Source organism: Notothenia rossii (genome assembly GCF_949606895.1).
Source record: "Notothenia rossii genome assembly, chromosome: 1".
NCBI lineage: Eukaryota > Metazoa > Chordata > Actinopteri > Perciformes > Nototheniidae > Notothenia > Notothenia rossii.
This window is the reverse complement of record NC_136912.1, coordinates 50,293,778-50,315,003: the sequence shown is the minus strand read 5'-3', so window position 1 is coordinate 50,315,003 and position 21,226 is coordinate 50,293,778. Positions and strand designations below refer to the sequence as shown.

The window sequence follows — 21,226 nt, the reverse complement described above, 5'->3', positions numbered from 1 at the left end:
TTTTATCGATCCAATTGCTTTGTGAATTGCTTTAGTCAGGGCCACTGGATGTAGCTTAGCTGCGGATTGCTCACCAAACTCCATAATCACTTTCCACTCTTCATTCTCAATCCTTTTCTTTACTTTCTTCAATTCATTCTGTGAATCAGATTCACTAAGACTGTCACTTGACATTTCTATCTTCTTTCTTGAAGTCTTTTTCCTTACTTCATTCCATCCTCCTTCAGATGCACTTTCCATATCCTCCTCTCCAGGACTCAAAGAAGCCATTCCACCAGCTGCTCTCAATCTCGCACTCAGTTCAACGTTCACTCCTATCTCCGCCAACTCAGTCTCAGGACGTGTCCTCCGGATCCTTTCAAGCAAGAGCCGGTCTCCGACTCAACCAGACCACCCAAAGAGCCTCTGTCTTCCTGACTGACTCAATGTAGGCCTATCCACTCCTGGAAGAAGAGATCAATTCTTGGCTTGCTCTTCCTGTTGTCATCTGAGGTCTTCTCCTATTGGCCGGCGTCGTCGGGGGGCGGGTCCAATGCAATTCCTGCCTTTTTCTGTAGCTAAATTGCATCATTCTGGCGTCTGTGGTTATTTAAACATTCCCTGCCACACATTATTCAGTGTCAATAAATGAGTGCTAATCCCAGTGTGCTCAGTGTACAACATCACATGTCATTTCACCTTGGTTCAAGGTTTGAAATCGTATGATTGAAATGCTCAACAGTGCTGCCAAAATTATAAACTGACTGCTACACAATTAAAATAAATGCTTTTATATATTTCTATTAGATGTGACTCTTTGGCATTTCTGTTATTATTAACACTGCTGCTTTAGTTGTTCTGCTGAAATCCTCTGTTATTCCTCATTTTAAAGCCGATATTCCGTGGGGTGGGGGAGCCGGGGGCTCGGATCCTTATCACCTTTTTCATACAGATGAGTTTGCATCCCAAAGCCTCAGTCACCTTAATTCATGTAAGAAAAACATCTCAGGTCAGTAACACTCAAAGCTAAATGTGCAATACCATGTTCAGCTATGTTACTATTTATAATGTTATTGTTGTTACATCAGAAGATGTACATATTGGAATGATTTCTTAACTTACAGTAGGCTATTTTTTACAATGTGTGTTGGAAGGATTTATTAAATTACTATGAATATTGTCATTGTTGAAGGTTTTTAGAGAAGGATGAGTAGTTATTTTTACCTCCCGTATTGCTTTCAACCCACCAGCTTTTGGGTACCGTATCTGTGACGTGACAAAGGGTCGCCGTGACAACGTGGTGATGAGATGTGGATAACTTTCCAGATAAAGACCATCCTGATACTCGAGTTGTGGTTTTCAATAAGTGAAAAAAAAAATTCAAAGTAATCACTACCATTTTAATATCTCAAGCATTTGTCCCCAAAAGCTTTCAAATATAGTAGCAAAACCAGTGATCCAGATCAGGATCATTTTAATTAGGCCTATAATTAAATGATATAATAATAATACATTTTATTTTTAGAGCGCTTTTCTGAAACCCAAAGACGCTTTATATGCAAGCCTACCCAAAGCGTTATACTTCGGAAGTTAAACAAATTAGATAAGGCAGTGGATGGCAAAGTACCAGATTTCACACATGAATATGCTTAAAATAGGTTATGGTGTTCCTATCACTGACAATGAAATCATGTAGTATTTCAACTGTAATTTCCTAAAAAGTCAAATGCATTTTGGTGGAGGTTTTCATCTTATTTCTAATAGAAACATATTAAATATGACTCAAATGGAGCATATAAACAAGAGAACAAACGTGCAAAAACAAAACTGGTGTTCAAATAACAGATTTAATTGTTATGCATTATCCTGGAGAATTCTTCGGCAGCCAGGAATGAGCCCACTCCTTGCCACTGAAAACAGAATGGAATAATGTTAGTTACAGTTACTGGTTTCGTCTTTCCGAAAAGCATAAACCATGTGTGAAGCAAACATCTTATAACTCAATTTATATAAGTAAATGTTTCATTTACCATTTAGAAAAAGTGAACATAGAAATGAAAACAAATGTTCTAACAAACAATAAAAACAAACAAAAACACATGCATTAGCAACAATGAAGTCAAAAAATCATTTGTTCCTACACTACTTCAGCTGCTTCAGAATAACAGCAGTGAAATATATAAGAGGACTGGTGGTAGATTTGGATGTTTTGCATTTTTTAAATATCATGTGTTTGTTCTCCAACATGGGACTACATCAGATGACATGAAGCCAAGTAACTGGAAGATATATACCAAACTGGACAGGGCTCCCACTCCACCAACATTTCTGCTTTTCCCTATCAAGAGAAGAAAACAAATCTCTAATTTCGGAAAGACCAAACGCATATTAGCTTTAGCAAACAATTGTGTTGGAAGTTTGTAAATCATAAAGCACACCCTATGCATTACTTTTATTCCCGTCTAACCTTTCTCCTTCTTTCTTTTATTACATTCCTGATGGGGAAAGTTTCTAGGCGAGTGTGGTAGGAGCAATCTGTGAACATCAAAGCAGGTTCCACATACAGTATTTGTCATATTAAAAATAAAATAAATACAACTATGAACACTTAAGTAGCAACCAGACTTGCACGATGAAAAGTGATCACACATTGTATCACTGGTCAAAAGTTACTGTATACATCATTGAAATGGAACCAAGCTGCTCTCAGTCCTAACATGGGATGCCTGTTTGAATGGCCATACCACTGCTGAGCCTGAGATGACCAAAGAAAATACTGCACTGCTGCTTCCTTTATTGCCTAGCATTCTCATCACCACCTTATCAACTATGACTGTATGTATTTGACAATTAAAGCCCTTTGGATTTTTGGATAATGTATCAGTTATAGTTATTAGTCACAATATAGCATTGTTAACTCACTGAAGAAGCATCAATCTTTATTAGAATACCAATCAATTTGACTCATGCAAATGTTTATAATCAGTCAAAATACTTAATACTGTTAATATACCTGGCTTTTTCTTTTTGAGTCTAGGACCAAGTACTGTGTCCCTCACGGACCCTGTCCTGACAGCTGTGGGTTGAAGAAGAAATATTACTATATACATACAGTACACCAAGTTAAGCTTAAACTCAAGTTTCAAAATACATCCCACAAATGCAGCATCACATGATGCAATAGGTGTTAGGTACAGATATGTTTTTGTTATTGCGATTTAATTGAGGTTGATCTATGAAGTCTAGGTGTTTTGTTGTCTTGCCTATAGAATTGACTCCATACTTTATGTGTAAGGAATAGTTGGATAAATATTAACATGTTGTGCTGTAACGTTAAATGAATTTAACTTTGATTCAAAAACCTAAGTTTATTCCCCGTATGTTCATTATGGGACAGTGTCGTATCTAAATGCAGTTCTTGAGTATAAAGTTTAAATATGACGTTGTTGCATGAGTTGCTTCAAAGTTTACCCCTATGGTCAGGGATTGCTTTAGGTAGACCACAATATTAATGATATCAACCTCTCGTACAATATATGGACATGAGCCAAATCATTTTGATGTAATCGACCTACTGCCCAACGATACAATGTAAGACCCTTTCTGTGTGTAAACCAAATCACATAGGAGTTTTATTTTGTGATTTCTCAAATGTAAAGTAAGCCTGCTGTTGCTTTGCATTTTTGTGTGAAAAAGGTATAACCATATAGTAACCACATGTCTGTTCAGGAATGAAAGACTGTATTTTTCTAAACGTTCAATATTTATTTATATCCGAGTACCTAAGGATATACACATACCCAAGTATCCCATTTTCCTTTCATATTTATGAAGTTGTAGGTGAAATTGTTATTTAGATTAAGCTATTGCTGTTATTATTATTTACCTATTGGAACAATCATTATTCCCAAAAATGCAAGAAGTGCAATTAGGTGTTTTGAGATATTGTAGAAGCATGACTTGTCAACAAGTTACCTACAATAATTTTTTAGGAAAATATCGGAAAACACTCTTGACTTTTATAAATATAAAAGCTGCAAATCTCAGAGAACAAATGTCACTGTGTGTGCTGTGTGCTCTGCATGTGTGACCATTAAAGAGGGTTTCATCCCTCCGATTCTATCTATCTATTTTATTACCTGGCCCCTCTGTGGTGGTAGCCTGTCTCACATCATCCCGCTGGGACTGCTCCTCCTGCCCCACCTCTATGATGGTGCACTGCTTCACAGGGGGGGTCTTCAGCACCTCCACCTGCACGGTGCTTGTCTCTGGCACCTGGCTCTTTGTGGTCCTTTCCTCCTGCCAGTTGTTTTCTGGTTCAGATGGGTCACAGGGTGTGAGGTTGAGCGTGACTGTCTCTTCCTCAGGATCTTCCCAACCCCCTGGCCAGTGGAGTCCTGTGTCCAACCTGTGCAAGTTAAACACATTTTGGTCTTGACTTGCTTAAGACAAAGAGGTTAACTCATATATATCTAGAAATAAGAAATACAGCGTGCTTAAGGTATGTTTCCAGACAAGATCAAAAATATACTCGTCATGTCATAGGACTGTGTGCAGTCAAAGTTAATAGCAGAGAAATAGTGGTATTTATCCAGTCAACCATTTATAGTTTTGTTTTTGCGATATTATACTTCCGATTTGTGTCTACATTCCATGTGATGTGACATGTCAATTTGTCGGTAGACAACATATAGACGTGTGCATGTATGTTCGCTTACATTATTTACATCCACACATTTTGTTCAGAATTTATGAGACTGACGCAAACGTGTTTTGCATAAGTGCAATCAAATAAGTAGCAAGTCGCTTTGGATAAAAACATAAATGTAATGTAAAGGGACCTCTGGATGCACTGGATAACTGCTTTTGTTGACAACCCGAGAAACATGACCTTAATACAGAACTGCCAAACTGAATATGTGGTCAACTGGGATCGTCTTCATGTATTGTGCTCTTACCATTAACCTCAAAAATATTTCTCCCTTTTGGGCATTGATAAAGGAAACCGTTTAGGAACGGTTTGCTAAAAGGAAATTGCTTAAGGGATGGCTCAAGCCTAAACATACATTTCAGTCATCAAATCTAACTACCTTGACATTAACAACTTTACAACTTTCAATTTGTATACAATGAATGCGCAAGTGGTAGCACAATACCCCAAAATAGTTTTTCAAATTCACGTAAACTTGCCTAACTATTTCCTGATAAATAACAGTTAAATGTCCACAAGTCCCCTCTGCAGAGTAAGCCATGTCTCATTAGGCTACATACTCAGTGTTTAAAAATGTATTTATTGTATGTAGTTTGCTAAAATAATAAACAGTCAAACGTTGTCCATATTCCTAAATATTTTGCAATTACTTTCAACTTTTGTAATACTATGCAGCTAAAGATAGTGACAGTTAACAGGTAGAAAGGATGTGTGTTAGTTGTCTCACAAAAATATAGTTTGCCAAACCCAAATAAATGGCTCAAATGACTGCTTTCTGGCTGTATCAAAGGATAAATACTGGATCAAGTTGTTGTCCCACAAGATTTAAATGGATTGAAAACAGTCGCTGTAAGTTGTTGTTAACTTAACTGACTTTATTAAATGAGTTGATCCAAACTCATTCCATATAACTGTGTTGGTTATATGTTAAGCTCTCCATTGATACAAACATTTTGTGTACACAATACTGTGAACTGTGAAGATATAGTGCAAGCATCTCACCTTCACGAAGGTACTCATAAAAAGTGCCTATCTTGTCAAGGTAATCCTGGGCATAGGCGGTCAGTGTGCAGCGAGGGGTTAGGATTTCACATTTGACGTCCTTCTTCCTGGTCTCCTTGCCAAGAAGCAGCACTGGTTTAAAGCCAATGGCATGGAGTTTCTCAAGCTGTAATGACAAAATAATATATTTACTGTATAAAGAAATGGAAAGGAAACATCAACAACAACTATATAACTACAACTGTAACATTACTGATGACAGCATCTAGTTGTATGCCATTCATAAACCTAGATGCTGAGTTAAGCTTTTGCAGAATCATGTATATACCAGGAAGGGTTACACAGTAGAAGCAGAAAATATTTTATAGACAAACACAAAATACAAATAAATCAGTATCCTGAGTCCCAGTTCAAACCCTGATAATCTTAAAGTTAAAGTACAATAAGATACAAATGTGTGACCACTCAACAATTAACAGTTAACACTTACAATGACTATTGCATAATTAAAAATGTAACACAATCCAAGCATAGCTTGACACTGTTGAAATTGAAATTGCGTGCTACGATGTAAAACGTTCCCGTATGTTGTGGCTGCAGTCGTAAGAGTAATATAGAGTAGTAACATACAATTATGTAGTCTTATTAAAGGTAGGGGTAGGCAAGTTTGAAAAACCGGCTCGAGATACACTTTTTGTTATATTCCATGGAATGCTCTTAACATCCCGATAGCAATGAATATCTTAAGTGCTTTGACAAAAAATCCATTAAAAAATGTCATCTGTGGAAGCCGTAATACTGTAAAAATCACGACCAATCATCTGAGCCGGCCCGGCTAAAGTAACTGGATGGCCTACCTGCCTGTCAGCCTTCCATCTGTGCACAAACTTATCTCGTGCCCTCATTGGTCATGTGCGTGTTCGTGTGTGTTGGAGGAGGGGCTCTATAAGGAAGTGGCAGATTTTCTCCGGTTGTGTATTTTCAAATTCTAGCAATCTCAAGCCGGTTTGTCAAACTTACATACCCTACCTTTAAGGTCTAAAAGTGTGTACATAAGCAAGAATGGAACACAACATGGAAGTGAAGGAAGTGCTCTGTTTATTTAAATGTGTAGTGTTGGAGATTTACATACTGTCATCAAATGTCTTTCTATTATGAATTTAAATTAAATGTAAATCCCAATAATGATCTAAACAGTCTATGGCTTTTACTTCTTTACCAGGCTAGTTACAAGATGTTGTCTAAATTAAATACTATCTCAATACATTACTATGTTTTAACTTAGCTGTAATATGTTCTTTCTACATTTCAAACCTCAGTTACTTAATACCTGTTGAAATATTACAAAATGGTTTCATTATCACAGGTCACCTTCTCTGGTATTCTCATTCTGGAATTACCTCTCTCAGTAGCCCCTTGGCCACTGATTCTGCATCTGTGTTACCTGTTATAACTCAATCAATATTAGAAACATGTCAACATTTTTTAGGAAACCTCTTGTTTCCCTTGGAGCTCCAGAATAATGTGTTAGTCTAAAAACATGCTTGGTTAGTTATTGTTTTAGAATCATGCAGTTACACTGATCACATGCCGGCATTCCATTCACACTCACACTGTCCGGTTTTAAAGTCAAGTTCGGTCAGCCCCAGAGTCTGTCATTGATAGTGCTTTTCTCAAGTCACACTGTCAGTCAGGGTCAAAGGTCATTTGGTGTCAGTCTTTTTGTCCATGTGTCTTGCTCTGCAGAGACTTTAATATTCTACTAGCTGGAGTTGTACTAGTGACATCATTGTGTTGTCTCAACCAATGCAACAAAGTTTTTCTCGTGTTCGCAGCACCATTTTCTTCAGATGTTTAACAAACAAATTATCAATACACTTTATTAATATACCGCCCCTAGGAAACACAATACCTGACAAATGTTCATGCAAGGCATTCTTAAGTGAACCTGCAGAAAACGGCCTTTTGAATTAATATTCAAAATTAATCAATAATAATAATAATCCATGTTATCAATTTGTTTACCCTTAGAAGTGAACATACCTCATAATGTTACATCAGGATGTTAAACTAAGTTTTGGCCAAATCAATCATTATTACTGTTTCAGATCTAACTGGAGGTTGAACAAACAAAAACCTTTTTTGTTTACATCATGTAAACCACTAACATATTTTCCAATTTCAGCATCAGCCTTGTTACTCTAAAATTACATCCTAAATAGGAATATCAGGAATGGAACAAATATTTAATCTTCAGAAATGTTCTCAACAAATGGAGAGTAATGCCATCTCTCTATCTAGTGAATAGCCAACATATTTAAAAAATGTCAGATATACAAAAATAAGCCTAAATACTCTTTTACTATCAAAGTCTAAAGCTAGACCTAAGCAGAACAGTTTTGGTAATGGACAATTTAAAATAGAAACAAAACAAAACTGGACTTGTGTTCTTATGTGTTCTTCAAAATACATTAGTAAATACCTTGAGAAGTATTCACAATATAACTAATCCTCTCTAGGATATGAAATCCATTCATCTTTAACCAGATACTATTTCCCTATTTATTTTTAGTTCATGATAATAATGGTATAACGTCCACACGTTTACCCATAGCTAGTCACTATGTCAAGATTATCATGTGTGACATAATAATCAGATGTCTTGTTTGCCAAACAAGGATATTAAACCTTAACCCTTTCAGCATTCCAGACCATCATTAAACAATCAGCCTCCCTTCCTAAACACTAAGCATATCGTTTTACACCACCTTCTGATAAACTCTTGCACAGTTATGCTGTAAAATCATTGCATGATTTCTTCAGAGTCTGAACAGACTGAGACCAGCCTGTCTCTTGATCTTGTCATATTGAGAACAGTCAATGATTCATTGTCCTCTTCAGCTGTAGTCAGTGGAAGGGCCCCCAAAAAGCTAGAACCGGCCCTGGTCAGTGGGCTCCAAGGAAACTCTCTCTGGCATTGGGATGTCCTGAGGGGGAAGGGACCTCTGGATCAATGTGATACAATCAGCAGACACACGTTGTCCTCTGTACCGCAGAAATCCCCAAAAACTGCAGTACCTCTTCACACCACGGTTGCCTTGACAACGAGGCACAAGCAAACTGTCAAAAACTCCTTTGAGATGTGTTCTTTGCACAGTTCTTCTGTTTGCAATGAGCAACTTTTCACCAACACACTGATTCAGAGTACAACCCAAAGGTGGCGCACAACTATCCAATGCTGCTGTAATCACAGCAAATCAGCTACTGAGAAATCTCAATGTAAATCTCTCCCCCAGCGGGTTACAAAATAAAATAGCTGAGTGTCTATATGGTCAGGAATGCTGAAACATGTGAATGTTAAACCCATTAATGGTAACAGTCTTCCTATTCTTCATTACTTCAGTTCTAAGTTAATAGGCAAAACAAAAAACGTTTCTTAACCACTATAGATTCATCTTTAATCTTCTTGCTTATTCTATTCTTTTCAAATTGTTTATCTAAGTTGTGTGTTACAAGCATGGTTAGATTTGTAACAGAATACAAAACTAACTGTATCCAGCGCTATATATTTAAAACAAGTAATCTGACTACAGTTAATGAATATATTTTGGAACACTTAAAGGAATTATTACAAAATGTAATCTTCATTATTACTAAAGCTGAAACCTAAATAAATCATCACGGAACATTTTTCTGTCCTTATTACTTAATTGTTTCAATAAAAACTAAAAGCATTGTGAAAACTCCCATTTTTGAGAACATCTCTCAACACTTTTATTCCATCTAAGCACGAATGTTTTTGACAAACTCGTCCTATTCATCCCAAACGGTCTTTAATGGTATCTATTGTGAACTTTTCTTAATATTAATTATAGATGCAACGTATGTTCTCTTTAGAACAAAGACAGGATAGTTGCAGCTGAAACTGTTTAATAGCAATTTTCTGTTAACCTAGATAAGCCTGGTGTTCTTATATCTAGTAAATATATTCTTATTTCATGTTACTCACAAAACAATATGAACTTTTCCCGAATATTAGTAACTCTATATAACCTGTACTCTCTCTATACTTCTTCAAACCATCTGACTTTTCTCTCTCTCTTCCTCTCTGCGCCCTGCAGCTGCCGGCCCAAGCTTCTCTCATCAAAACCTATTTTGTTCTCCAACTGTGTGAGATGGCTTTTAGCCTCGTGCAGCACCTCTGTCATGCTTGAACATTAACAGATTCCCTCTGACTGACAAACTTACAAAAACCTTCTTTTTACTTTCTACTCCTTCTTCATAAACTTAAAAACACCATTGTGGTGAATCGTTCACGTTTTCAGTTTCCTATCTACTTTAAACAACCATCAACTGAAAGTAACTGTATATGATAAAAATAACTCCGAAATAACATTACAATATATATTTCTTCCAATGAGTTCGTTATTTCATGTCTAACAAATTCTCCTCTTTCCATGTCGTATTCTAGATGGAAAAATCCACCTATTATATCTAATTTGAATAAAGCCTTACATTTAATGTACTTCATATACTCAGTAAACCTCTTTTTACTTTCCCCTAAGGTTACTGTATGTAATATATTTCCTTGAAGTATAATTAAGTACAATCCTTAGTTAATGACAAATACCATAAAATTCACAACGCAATGCAACGGTATCAATCAGTTCTCAAAGACTATGTTTAAATAGCAGCAAATCATTGTTTTCTTATTTATTTCAATATATCACACAAATCACACATTGATCTGTTAATTTTCAATGTATTTCAGTCCAACTTCAGATCACTAGAGAAAAAAGCAGTCAGACACACTCCGGGCTGCTGCTGCTGCTCTCGAGAGGAAAAAAGGTGGGGGGAACTCTCACAGACAAATACTGACACCCCCTTCTCTCTCCCCCGCTGTAGCTCTCAGCCTCTATAGGAAAAGGGGGGCTTCTTTCAACAATTAGCACTTCTGCTATCCTTTTATTCAATTTTTCTGCTTGAACCCACTGTTCTCGTAAGCTCTTAACTCACGCTCCTCTCGTTAAAATTCTCCCTTCATTATGACTTCGTATCTATTCATCTGACTTAGGCTGTTTCTGTTACCAGTAAATATTCACAGACTTCATATCTATTGATCTGACTTACTGTCCTTGTTACCAGTAAATATTCACAGAAAAAATTCCCCGTACAGTCTATTCAGCTTTTATTGTCCGATGTTTATTCCAACAAGTATAGCAAGCCTCTCAGCGCGCTTCAACACCGTCTTTCAACAATGTGACGCTGACATGGAGTCGTAACCCAGGCTTACAGAACTCTTTATCGTGACGTTTGGCTTTATAGATTCAACCCCACAGAACAAAGGATTAATGAGGTCCGGTCACTTCAAAATTGGTTTCTGAAGTTTGCGTTACTCTCCTTTGGATCACTTATAACATAAATAACTCATCTCCAGCCCCGTCGAGCTGTGGATTCGTTATTTTGAGTCAGTCTGATATGGAGACTTAATACTACCATTTGACTACTCCAGACAGTCTAACTGTGGGGACTCGATACCTCCACTTTTCAAGCCAGGGACTTTAATACCCTTCTGGCTTGCCGGAACTCAATATCCTATTTTAACTGTGGGGTCTTTATACCTCCACTTTTCAAGCCCGGGACTTCAATACCCTTCTGGCCTGCAGGAACTCAATATCCTATTTTACAACTAAAACACGCATTTGCATTGTTACTATAAAAAACACTGTAAACTTCGTCTGACAACCCTAAAATTTGGAATATGGTCAAATCACAGGTTTCAAATTAAATAGTGTCTGCTCACCTGGTAGCCTATTGTAAAGAGCTCTGTTTTTAGTTGTCATAAGAGGCCGAGATTTTTAGCCCTGGACTATTCCGTCCGCTTGCTGCTGGTGGTCACTTCCCCGAAAACACCCCACTCAGACACGTCGGGTCACCATTTGTTGGAGATTTGGAGGATGTTTAAAACCAACCTCGTCTCCGCGTGTCGTTTGGTAAGCTGGGTAAATTCGTAAAAAGGAAGGGATTAAGAAACACCAGAATGCAAGTTAAACAATAATCTTGTTTTAATGATAAAAAGTAACAATACAAATACAAATACAAACACAAAGGAAGTACTTCCTGCTCTTCCTCCAATCTCACGGATCTGGTCAGTTTGAAGAAAAGAAGAGGCTGGTCTAAAGAAAACATAGGCTTATATCCAAAGCCCCAGGAGGAGCTATGCGGCTGCCCCCCCCCCCCCCCAGAGGGGTCCTCCACTTAGAAAAGACAGCCAATCAGCGCGAGCCAGAGGCGACCCTTACATTCGAGATAACAAACCCCTCCTTGCAAGTTTCACATACTTTTGGCATTTTATAAAGATAGTTTTAAGATATCGTTTTTTTATAGTTGGATTATACAAATAACACATGTGAGTTACCTTAACCTCAAACAATAATAACAAGAGGAAAACATCAGCTCTGATCTCAAGCAGTAAAAAGTACCGCACACTCATTTAGCCTGCAGCTCTTCCAGACACTTGAGCTATTGTTCTTTAAGAATATTCACTGCAGAATCTTTATTTCAAATAAAAGGTTTCACATTGCATATTTCCAGCTTCCTTTACACATACTGTTATTATTAATACAAAGTAATCAACCACACACATCTATTTAAAACAAGTAGATTTCCCTGATCATTTGACATGCTACAAATCTCTGTAAGAATGTCCCCTCCCCCAGTAGTTGGGGGCCTAGGGGGGAAAAAAGGACCGTTTGGTTCAGATTCTCGCAAATTCGCCAAATTTGGCACAGATGTTGTCCATACCGTACTTAATCATTTTAAGATGGGTGCCAAGATTGGCGCCCCATGGTACTGCCATATTGCGCAATCCAATATGGCTGCCACCCGAAAAAAACAAAAAGGCCTAGAATCATAAATGATACCACTTTTTAGGGGTTTTCTGGGCCGTAAAATCTGATTCTGGTGTTATTTAAATGATTTGAGGTCAAGATTACCCCTCAAGGTCAAGTTTACTCATCAAAGTTAGTATATAAAGGTAATATCGGGGTAAAATTCAGTATTTCTGGTGCAACATGCCAGATTCTACCCCCATTTTTTTTTCTCATTATAAGCTATACTTGTATGTATCAATGTTTTATTTCACAATTCAAAACAATCTGATTCTGGTTTCATCTCAATGATATGAGGTCAAGTTTACCCCTCTAAGTTAACATAAAGGTCATTTTGTGTCATAAAAAATAAAATGGTATCATTATTTATTGGAAATAATGTTTTGCCATTTAACCTATTTTCAAACTTGTTTGAGAGACAAGGCAGGAGTCAAACAGTAACAACATGTGCTGTGTTTGCTGAATCAGCCTGCCAGTTAAACCAGGTGAAGGTAACCTAATGAGGCTGTACTGGTGATTCATGGTCCACATACAAAAGACAGGTAAGTTGTAATGTTAGCAAAAGTGCATGCATTTTCTGATAGACAACATAATGAAATTAGTGTGCTGTTATAGTTTCATGGTGTGAATACTGTCAAAGAACATGTAGTTGATGTTTTCAAGCTAGCTAACATTAGCTATATTAGCTCTGACTAACATTAGCTAACAATTGCTCAGAGATTAGAAGCTAGCTAGCTCAGTGATTGTTGGTGAATGATATCTTGCTGAGCTAAGGTTAATCTGCCTGTACACTTGCCAGCTAATAAGATAACTAATGTCATTTTGAGAAATTTCATTATTAATTCATTATTTTGCCCAAATAAAGTCATCAATAAATTAGAACAATGATATGAAGTGAATTAAATGAAGTCCTGGGGATACTAATATTGCTATCATTTTTGCATGTGCACTCTGCTCTCTGGTCCCAACCAACGTTGATACCAAACCTATGTCCTTGTTTTTAGGTGCCTGCTATGTCACCTATAAGACGGGATGGCAATTGAAAGTTCTTTGTGTCGACGAGCCTACATCATCATAATGGACTAGAACAAGAGTGTCAAGTCAAGCATGTCTTCTATCAAAATTATGAACTGGGAACTCTGTTGTCTTTGTCAAATGGTCAAACCTGGAGAAAGCTTGACAACTCCAAAGACAGAGGGACTTGTATCACTTGAGAGGGATCTAAAAGACTTCAATGATATCAATGCCAATGATCTTCCTTGTAACGTCACGATTAGTCAGTTGAATGATGGTTCAGGCATTGCAGCAACTCTTACATTGCATAAGGCTGTGTATCACAAAACGTGCAGGCTTTATTGTAGTAGTTCTCGGGTTAAACGGGCGAGAGAGAAGCAAGACAAAGAAGCTGCCCCCAGTGCAGAGACTGGCCCTAGTCCCAAAAAACTCAGATCATCTGGGAATTTTCAGCAACAAGGCAATGTCAAATATTGTATCATCTGTGAGGGCGTGGATCCAGCTAACCTCCACAGGGCAACATCTGATGATGTAGACAACAATCTAAAGAGTTGGGCGAAGACCAACAAAAACTTTGCTTTACTTGGCAGACTAGTTGCCCCAGCTTCTGATGCACATGCGGCTGATTTCCATACTCACCATAACTGTTATGTAAGTTTAAGAAACACCGCTATCGCTACTGAGAAACGTGATTCGGTGCGGCCTGCACCTTCGCCCTTCAATACGATCATCTGCGCTCAGATAATAGCCCTGATTGAACATTCAGAGAACACTTTATTCAAGCTCTCAGAGCTACGCAATATGTATCGAAAGTTTACGAGTGATCAAGGTCATCAATGCCAAGATGAAAAAGTGCCACACTCAACCCGATTCAAGGATCACCTTCTCAAGTTTCTACCTGAATGGGTTGAGGTTTCCAAGGAAAATAAAGGCCGGAAGGATATTTATCTATCTCACAAGTTTAAGGTTGCTGATGAGCTTGCCAAGACATATAGCGCACAAATTGGTCAAGAAGATGCTCTTATTTTCATGCGGGCTGCCATGATGATGCACAACTTTATACAGAGTCAACTGCCTTTTGATGGCTCCTTTCCTGCTAACTGCCTCACAGCTCCAGTTAGTGAAGAGATGAGGAGTTTCTTCAATGTAGTGCTCCAGGGCCCATCAGCTCTTGAGAAGATTAGTGAAGACAGCAATCTGAATGCAAGGGAGAGAATTGCATGCAACATCTCACAACTGCTTATCTACAATACTAGTAAGGGTACACACCACGCTGTGAAGACGGATACAATACGCCACAACAAGGAGCGAGAAACCCCCTTCCCCCTGTATCGTGGCCTCAGGCTGCATGGACATGGACGGAACAAAAAACAGATTGATATTGAACATGCTCAAGGCATGTCAGTATCATACAAACGGGTCATGCAAGTTAAGCGAGGTATTGCTCAAGCGGTGTGTGCTCGCCATGTCTTAGATGGAGTGGTACTACCAACCAACAGCCGTCTCAATGTCTTCACCACCCATGATGTGGATAATTTAGACAGCAAGGCTCAGGGCAACTTCTCACTTGATGAGTTCCACGGATATGCCCTTAGCGTGACCAACCATCTCTCGCATGAGAACCTAGGTGTGAAGCGGGATCCAATTAAGCTTGACCCCTCTGACACGTCGACTCCAAAGCTACCAGACTCTTACGTGATCCAGCCCCCAGTCCAACTTACTCAAACAGATGTCTTTGCACCAAAATATGGCAACAGCAAAGTCAGACCACCGCTTGATGTGCAAGGTGCCACGGTCAAGGATGAGGTATGGATGGCACACGTTAACAGTGTGCTGAAGCAAGGCACGTTAGCAGAGGGTGACATCATCACTTGGTCGGGATACAACTCTATGCTAGCCAGCGAGCAATCAGTGAAGCCCCCAGCTGAGATCGGCATCTACCCCCTATTCCCAGACAAGGCCGCATCCGCATCTTCAATGAAGCACGCGATGGAGCTGACGATGCAAGGCACAGAGTTCCTCAACCCAGGCCAGACTAGCGTACTCGGTGCAGATCAGCCACTATTTGCTATCATCAAACTGCTCCAATGGCAATACCCCAACACTTTGGGAGAAGACAAGTTGGTTGCCATGATGGGTGCGCTGCATATTGAAGACAAGATGCACCTAATGATTGGGAAGCTGCTGCTCGACTCCGGGTGGGCCACCATCCTCGCTAAGGCTGAGGTCCTGACATCCGGTCGCGCACAATCTGCGCTCAATGAGCATCACATCAAACGCACAAGGTATGCCCATCAAGTTTCTCTCATGTCACTTTATGAGCTCAAACAGACCGCCTACGCAGAGTATTGTGAGAGTATAATGGGCCCACCTGAGTCATTTGATATGTGGGATCAACGTTCACAAACTGTTCCCCAGTTCAAGTTCTGGTCAACCATAATGAAGCTGGAGCTTCTGATGTGTCGCTTTGTGCGGTCCCTGCGGGAAGGGGACTTTCCACTATATGTGCAAGCATGTGACGAACTTTGCGGCTGGTTTCACGCCCTGGACCACACAAACTACGCACGTTGGATGCCAGTCCATGTCCGTGACATGGTTCAGATAGCTGATAAACACCCTCAAGTACATGCTGAATTCATGAAAGGCAACTTTGTTGTGCAGAAATCAGCTAGAAAGTTCAGCCTCATGGCCAAGGACCAAGCACATGAGCAGTCCAACAAAAGCCTCCAGGCGCATGGCGGAGCCGTTGGACTCTATGAGAATCCTGAAGCCCTTACATTGTTTATGCTGGCTGGACCTGATTGCACACGGATAGTTGAGGAGTTTGAGGCCATCAATGACCCACCAACGTCATCCACTGCTCATCATGAGGAAGGACATAACTTGCAAGTAAAGTTTCGCAAGGATGTACTCTCGTTCATCGATGTGGTACAGCAGCTAGGCAACCCCTTCCTTGCTACAAGCCAGGAGCTTATTGCACTCGATACACAGAATGTCATGGAGCCGGCAGTTGTTGCTTCTTTATCTCAAATCCATGAAGCCGGCCAGACCCTTCATGCAGCATATGTCAAGGAAAGATTGGAAATGGCTTCAGTACCAGTATCTGATACCGTCAAGCGGAAAAACATGCTAACATTCGCCAACCGAACTGGCCCCAAGAAAAAAGGTACAAAGGACGGTGGCATACAGAAGCAGAACATGGTTTTAATCACACAACTGTTCCTTTCACTCCAGTCACGTCCCAATGCTGACATGACAGACTTCTTTCAATTCGAAAATGAGAGAGAGCCACCGAGCCTGGCGGACAGAGGGTCTCTGCGATCTGGGACAAAGTCTGACATTCTTCAATGCCTCAATGCTAGCACAGGTCGTGCAGCTTCTGCCAAACAATCTACCGTTGTGGTGTTGGATATGGCAGCAGTCATCCACATGGTGCGCCCCACAACAGCAAAGACATTCAGCGAGTATGTCTTGCTCAACATTACACCATTTCTGGAGGCCCAAATGACAACTAGTACCCACCGCATTGATGCTGTATGGGACAACTACCCAGAGGAAAATAACCTAAAATATCTTACACAGAAACGGCGTGGGAATGGTTCACGGACAAAAGTCGGTGATGGTAGCACTCCAATCCCTAAGCATGAATGGAGTGGCTTCCTAAAAAACGAGGACAACAAAAAGGAGCTCTTCTCGTTCATCAGCACACAGATCTCAAAGAATGACATGCGTGGAAAGCTCCTTCTGACTACCCACTTTGAGACTGTGCTCTCCAACATGCCTTGTGATGTCACAAAACTACAGAAGTGCAACCATTCTGAGGCAGACACCAGGATCCTCCTGCATCTGGCACATGCAGCAGAGCAGGGTCATACAACAGCCTTTGTTCGCACCGTAGACAGCGATGTTGTCATTTTGGCAATCCGGTTTTTCGAGACCCTTGGCCTAACGGAGCTCTGGGTGGGTTTCGGTACTGGTCGAAAATATCGTGACATACCAGTCCATACCATCTACTCTGATCTCGGTCCATCAAAGTCATTGGCACTACCCCTCTTCCACAGCTTAACAGGGTGTGACACAACTTCCCAGTTTCTTGGATGTGGCAAGAAGACAGCTTGGGCAGCCTGGAGAAGCATACCAGACCTCACCAACACACTAGTTGCTCTCACAAACACCCCTGACCTCTTCAGTCTTGAGTCTGTGCATATGCAGAACATTGAACGATTTGTCGTGCTCATGTACAGCAAGGGGTGTGGTGCAGCTGGTGTCAATGAGGCCAGACATTGCCTCTTCACCACTGGAAGTAGATCCCTGGAAAACCTCCCACCTACCCAAGCTGCACTGTTCCAGCATGTCAAGCGAGCGCTACTGCAGGCAAGTTTCTACTGGAATCAGGCAACCTCGGTCCAGCAGGAAATTCCTGACTTCAGTGAGTGGGGCTGGCACAAAGATGGCACTGGCACATGGCAACCACTGTGGACCACTCTTAGTGATGCATCAGCAGCATGTGACCTTCTTGTGCGCTGTGGCTGCCTCAAGGGATGCATGGGAAAGTGCAAATGCCACTGTATCGGTGTCCGATGCACAATCCTCTGCAAATGCGAAGGTAGGTGCCTTAATAATGAAGATGACAGCCAGTAACTCCACACCTTGCAAGGGATGGAGACACAAAGAATGTGAAAGACAACATTGTGATCTAACTTTTTGATTTTAGCAAGTTTTACGGAGTAACTATTTTGATTACATTGTCCCCTACTGTTGTTTACTGTTGTTGAAGTTGGACTTGTATTAGTTTGTTGTTTATAATAAACAATCTACTGTTTTGAGTTGTGAAACATTGATATATATACAACTACAACTTATAATGGAAAAAAATAACTTTTTGGGGGTAGCATCTGGCATGGCGCACCAGAAATACCGGATTTTACCCCAATATTACCTTTATGTACTAACTTTGATGAGTAAACTTGACCTTGAGGGGTAATCTTGACCTCAAATCATTAAAATAACACCAGAATCAGATTCTACGACCCAGAAACCCCCTAAAAAGTGGTATTATTTATGATTCTATGACTTTCCGTTTTTTTCGGGTGGCAGCCATATTGGATTGCGCAATATGGCAGTACCATGGGGCGCCAATCTTGGCACCCATCTTAAAATGATTAAGTACGGTGTGGACAACATCTGTACCAAATTTGGCGAATTTGCGAGAATCTGAACCAAAAAATCCCCTAGGCCCCCGACTACAGCTCCCTCGTCCCTGTCATAAAAGCTGCTTCCATTTCATATAGAGTAATAAAACATGTTTAAGCTAATTTCTCCACAATGTTTGTAGCCCTCCAGTACCCACATATGAAAGAATAAAAGCAGAGGATTCAAAATAAAACACCAATACAGGAATAGTTGATAAATGATTATACAGTAAGGAATACACACACATATTCTCTAGGAAGTGACCCTTGTTATAGGTCCGAATGTCCTGTCCCCTGAAAGTCATGAGTTTTGGTTAATTAACAGAAGTTTAATTGTTCTTGTGGCTTAATGGCTTCCCTGAACTTCCCTTCACCCCAAAGTCAGCTTACTAGGAATGAATACATTTTATTGATAAGCTCAAAAGGACGTTTATCTTGGTTACTGCTGGGTGACCCAAGTCTCAAGGCCTGCAGGATGTGTAGGAGATAAATCATTAATTCTACAAGACTTTAACTACATTATCTTAAAATGTATCTGGGACTTCCCCTGTTAATTGCAAGGACTATTGATAATTAACAGAGAGACCCTAGGGGCCTCTTCTTGGTATCTGCTAGGCAGAAGTCACTCAATGCAGAAATCACAAGTTTAACACACATTCTATATAAGGTGACATTAAAATGAATATACCAGATTGAACTTTCCTGCCATAACACGTTACTTTAATACTTCAAATAACTCAAATAATACTTCAGTAGTTAAATTAAAATAATGTCCCTTGGCTGTGAAAGTTAAGATAAGAGTAGTTTTAAAATTGAAAGAAAAAAAGAATATTAAATAATACCTTTGCAATAATATCTATATTTGAAGTTGATATCAAAGTGTACATTGGTTAATAAGATACAAACATCATTAAGAAATAAATGTATATAAAAACAACATTCAACTTGATCCTGGCCCAATATATTTGAAAACAGTCAGGGTCCGTCTGTGTCAGTTCTTTGGTGTCAGCTTGGTGTGTCCGGGCCTTAACATACAGTAAAAAGTGTACATACCAAGACAATGGCTTCATCCTTGATGGAAGCAATGTTGTGGTTCTTCTTCCGCCCTGACACCCAACCCCCTCGCTTCTCATCAAACCTCTTGAGCTTCTTCTCAAGGCGTGGCTTTTTTGGCTGCTCCTTAAGGCAATGTCCACAGATCTTCTGTGCACAAAATAAAATGTTCTGACAGAAGGGACATGTCTTTTTTGTAGACCCACCTGGCATGATTAACACGGGATTACAAACAAACAGACAGACAGACTGACAAACACAGGAAAGTAGAGAAGTACACCGCATAGATAGAAGGGTGAATAAAGAAATAGATGATAGATATAAGAGAGCTAGATAGGGAGATAGGGAGATAGGTTGAGTTTGGCTCTTAAAAGTGCCATTGGTTTTATGATGGTTTAGATCAGTGTATGGGTTTGTGGTGTGGGTACAGGAGCTGCAGGAGAGAACAGAAAAAGTGAATTATGTAGTTAAACTAGCTTTTTTAAATGCACATTGTGACGGTTTAACTACTTTAGACAGACTGAGTTCATTTACGTGTTTCCTGTTTCATACGGCTAACAAGCACATGGACGTGGACTATGCCCCTCCCCCCCAAACATATATTAAAATGTCGGCCAGCGTTAGTACTGTCATGTGTAAAACAAAAGTGATTAAGATAACGTATAACTCACACTTTAACACCGACGTATGTAGCCGTAATTAAGACAAATATTTTTCACACACCACTTATGAGCTGATATAAATGTAGCTAAACTAGTTTAAGCTTATGTTGAGCTAGCTAGCTAGCCGTCCGCAAGAATAATTTCACATTAATGTTGCTTTGCTGATTATGGCGAAAGCATTTCTCAGACTTTGAACAGTTCAGTATGTATGATGAACCATGCGAGTAAAGGCTTAAAAAAAAGCCCCAATTATTAAATCTTAGGAAAACATGTATCAGACTTTAGTGACCCAACTTACTTTGTCAGAGGATGGATCGCAATGCCGGTGGCAGCGTCTTTGGCCAATAGGTGGTGCTCTGAATGATGAAGAATTTCCTGTACCGATTATACAATAAAATATTAATACATTTCCTATATTTTGACATGATAACTCTTTAATAACCTAAGTAGCCTATGGACAAACAAAAAAGTATATATTGCCTTATAAAATGCAGAAAAGTTTAAACATCTAACATGATAATAATAAATAAAAAATAATGATATCTTAAACCAAAATAAATAAAATGGAAATTAACCGACAACAACAATTTAACATAAATAAAACAAGGATAAGTTTGACTCAATGTTGTGTAAAGTACCCGTTATGGTTAAAAAACATTTTTTTATTTTTTGAAAATAATACAGCTTCCAGCTTCCCGAGACACGAAGAGGAGACACAAACAA

General features: G+C 39.4%; 1 protein-coding gene across 1 annotated transcript in view; it reads right to left on the bottom strand.

Annotated features, from left to right (window-relative positions):
* Positions 1-1,559: 1,559 nt before the first annotated feature.
* LOC307037428 (uncharacterized protein) overlaps positions 1,560-21,226 on the bottom strand; it is a 32,010-nt gene continuing 12,343 nt past the window's right edge. The window contains exons 2-9 of the mRNA XM_079678296.1: positions 20,802-20,878; positions 19,842-20,274; positions 5,693-5,858; positions 4,119-4,387; positions 2,993-3,055; positions 2,447-2,514; positions 2,274-2,317; positions 1,560-1,889 (exon numbers count right to left, since the gene is read on the bottom strand). Of these exons, the coding sequence (XP_079534422.1) occupies positions 4,218-4,387; positions 5,693-5,858; positions 19,842-20,126 (621 nt within the window). The 5' untranslated portion in view covers positions 20,127-20,274; positions 20,802-20,878 and the 3' untranslated portion in view covers positions 1,560-1,889; positions 2,274-2,317; positions 2,447-2,514; positions 2,993-3,055; positions 4,119-4,217. The remainder of the gene's footprint in view (positions 1,890-2,273; positions 2,318-2,446; positions 2,515-2,992; positions 3,056-4,118; positions 4,388-5,692; positions 5,859-19,841; positions 20,275-20,801; positions 20,879-21,226) is intronic.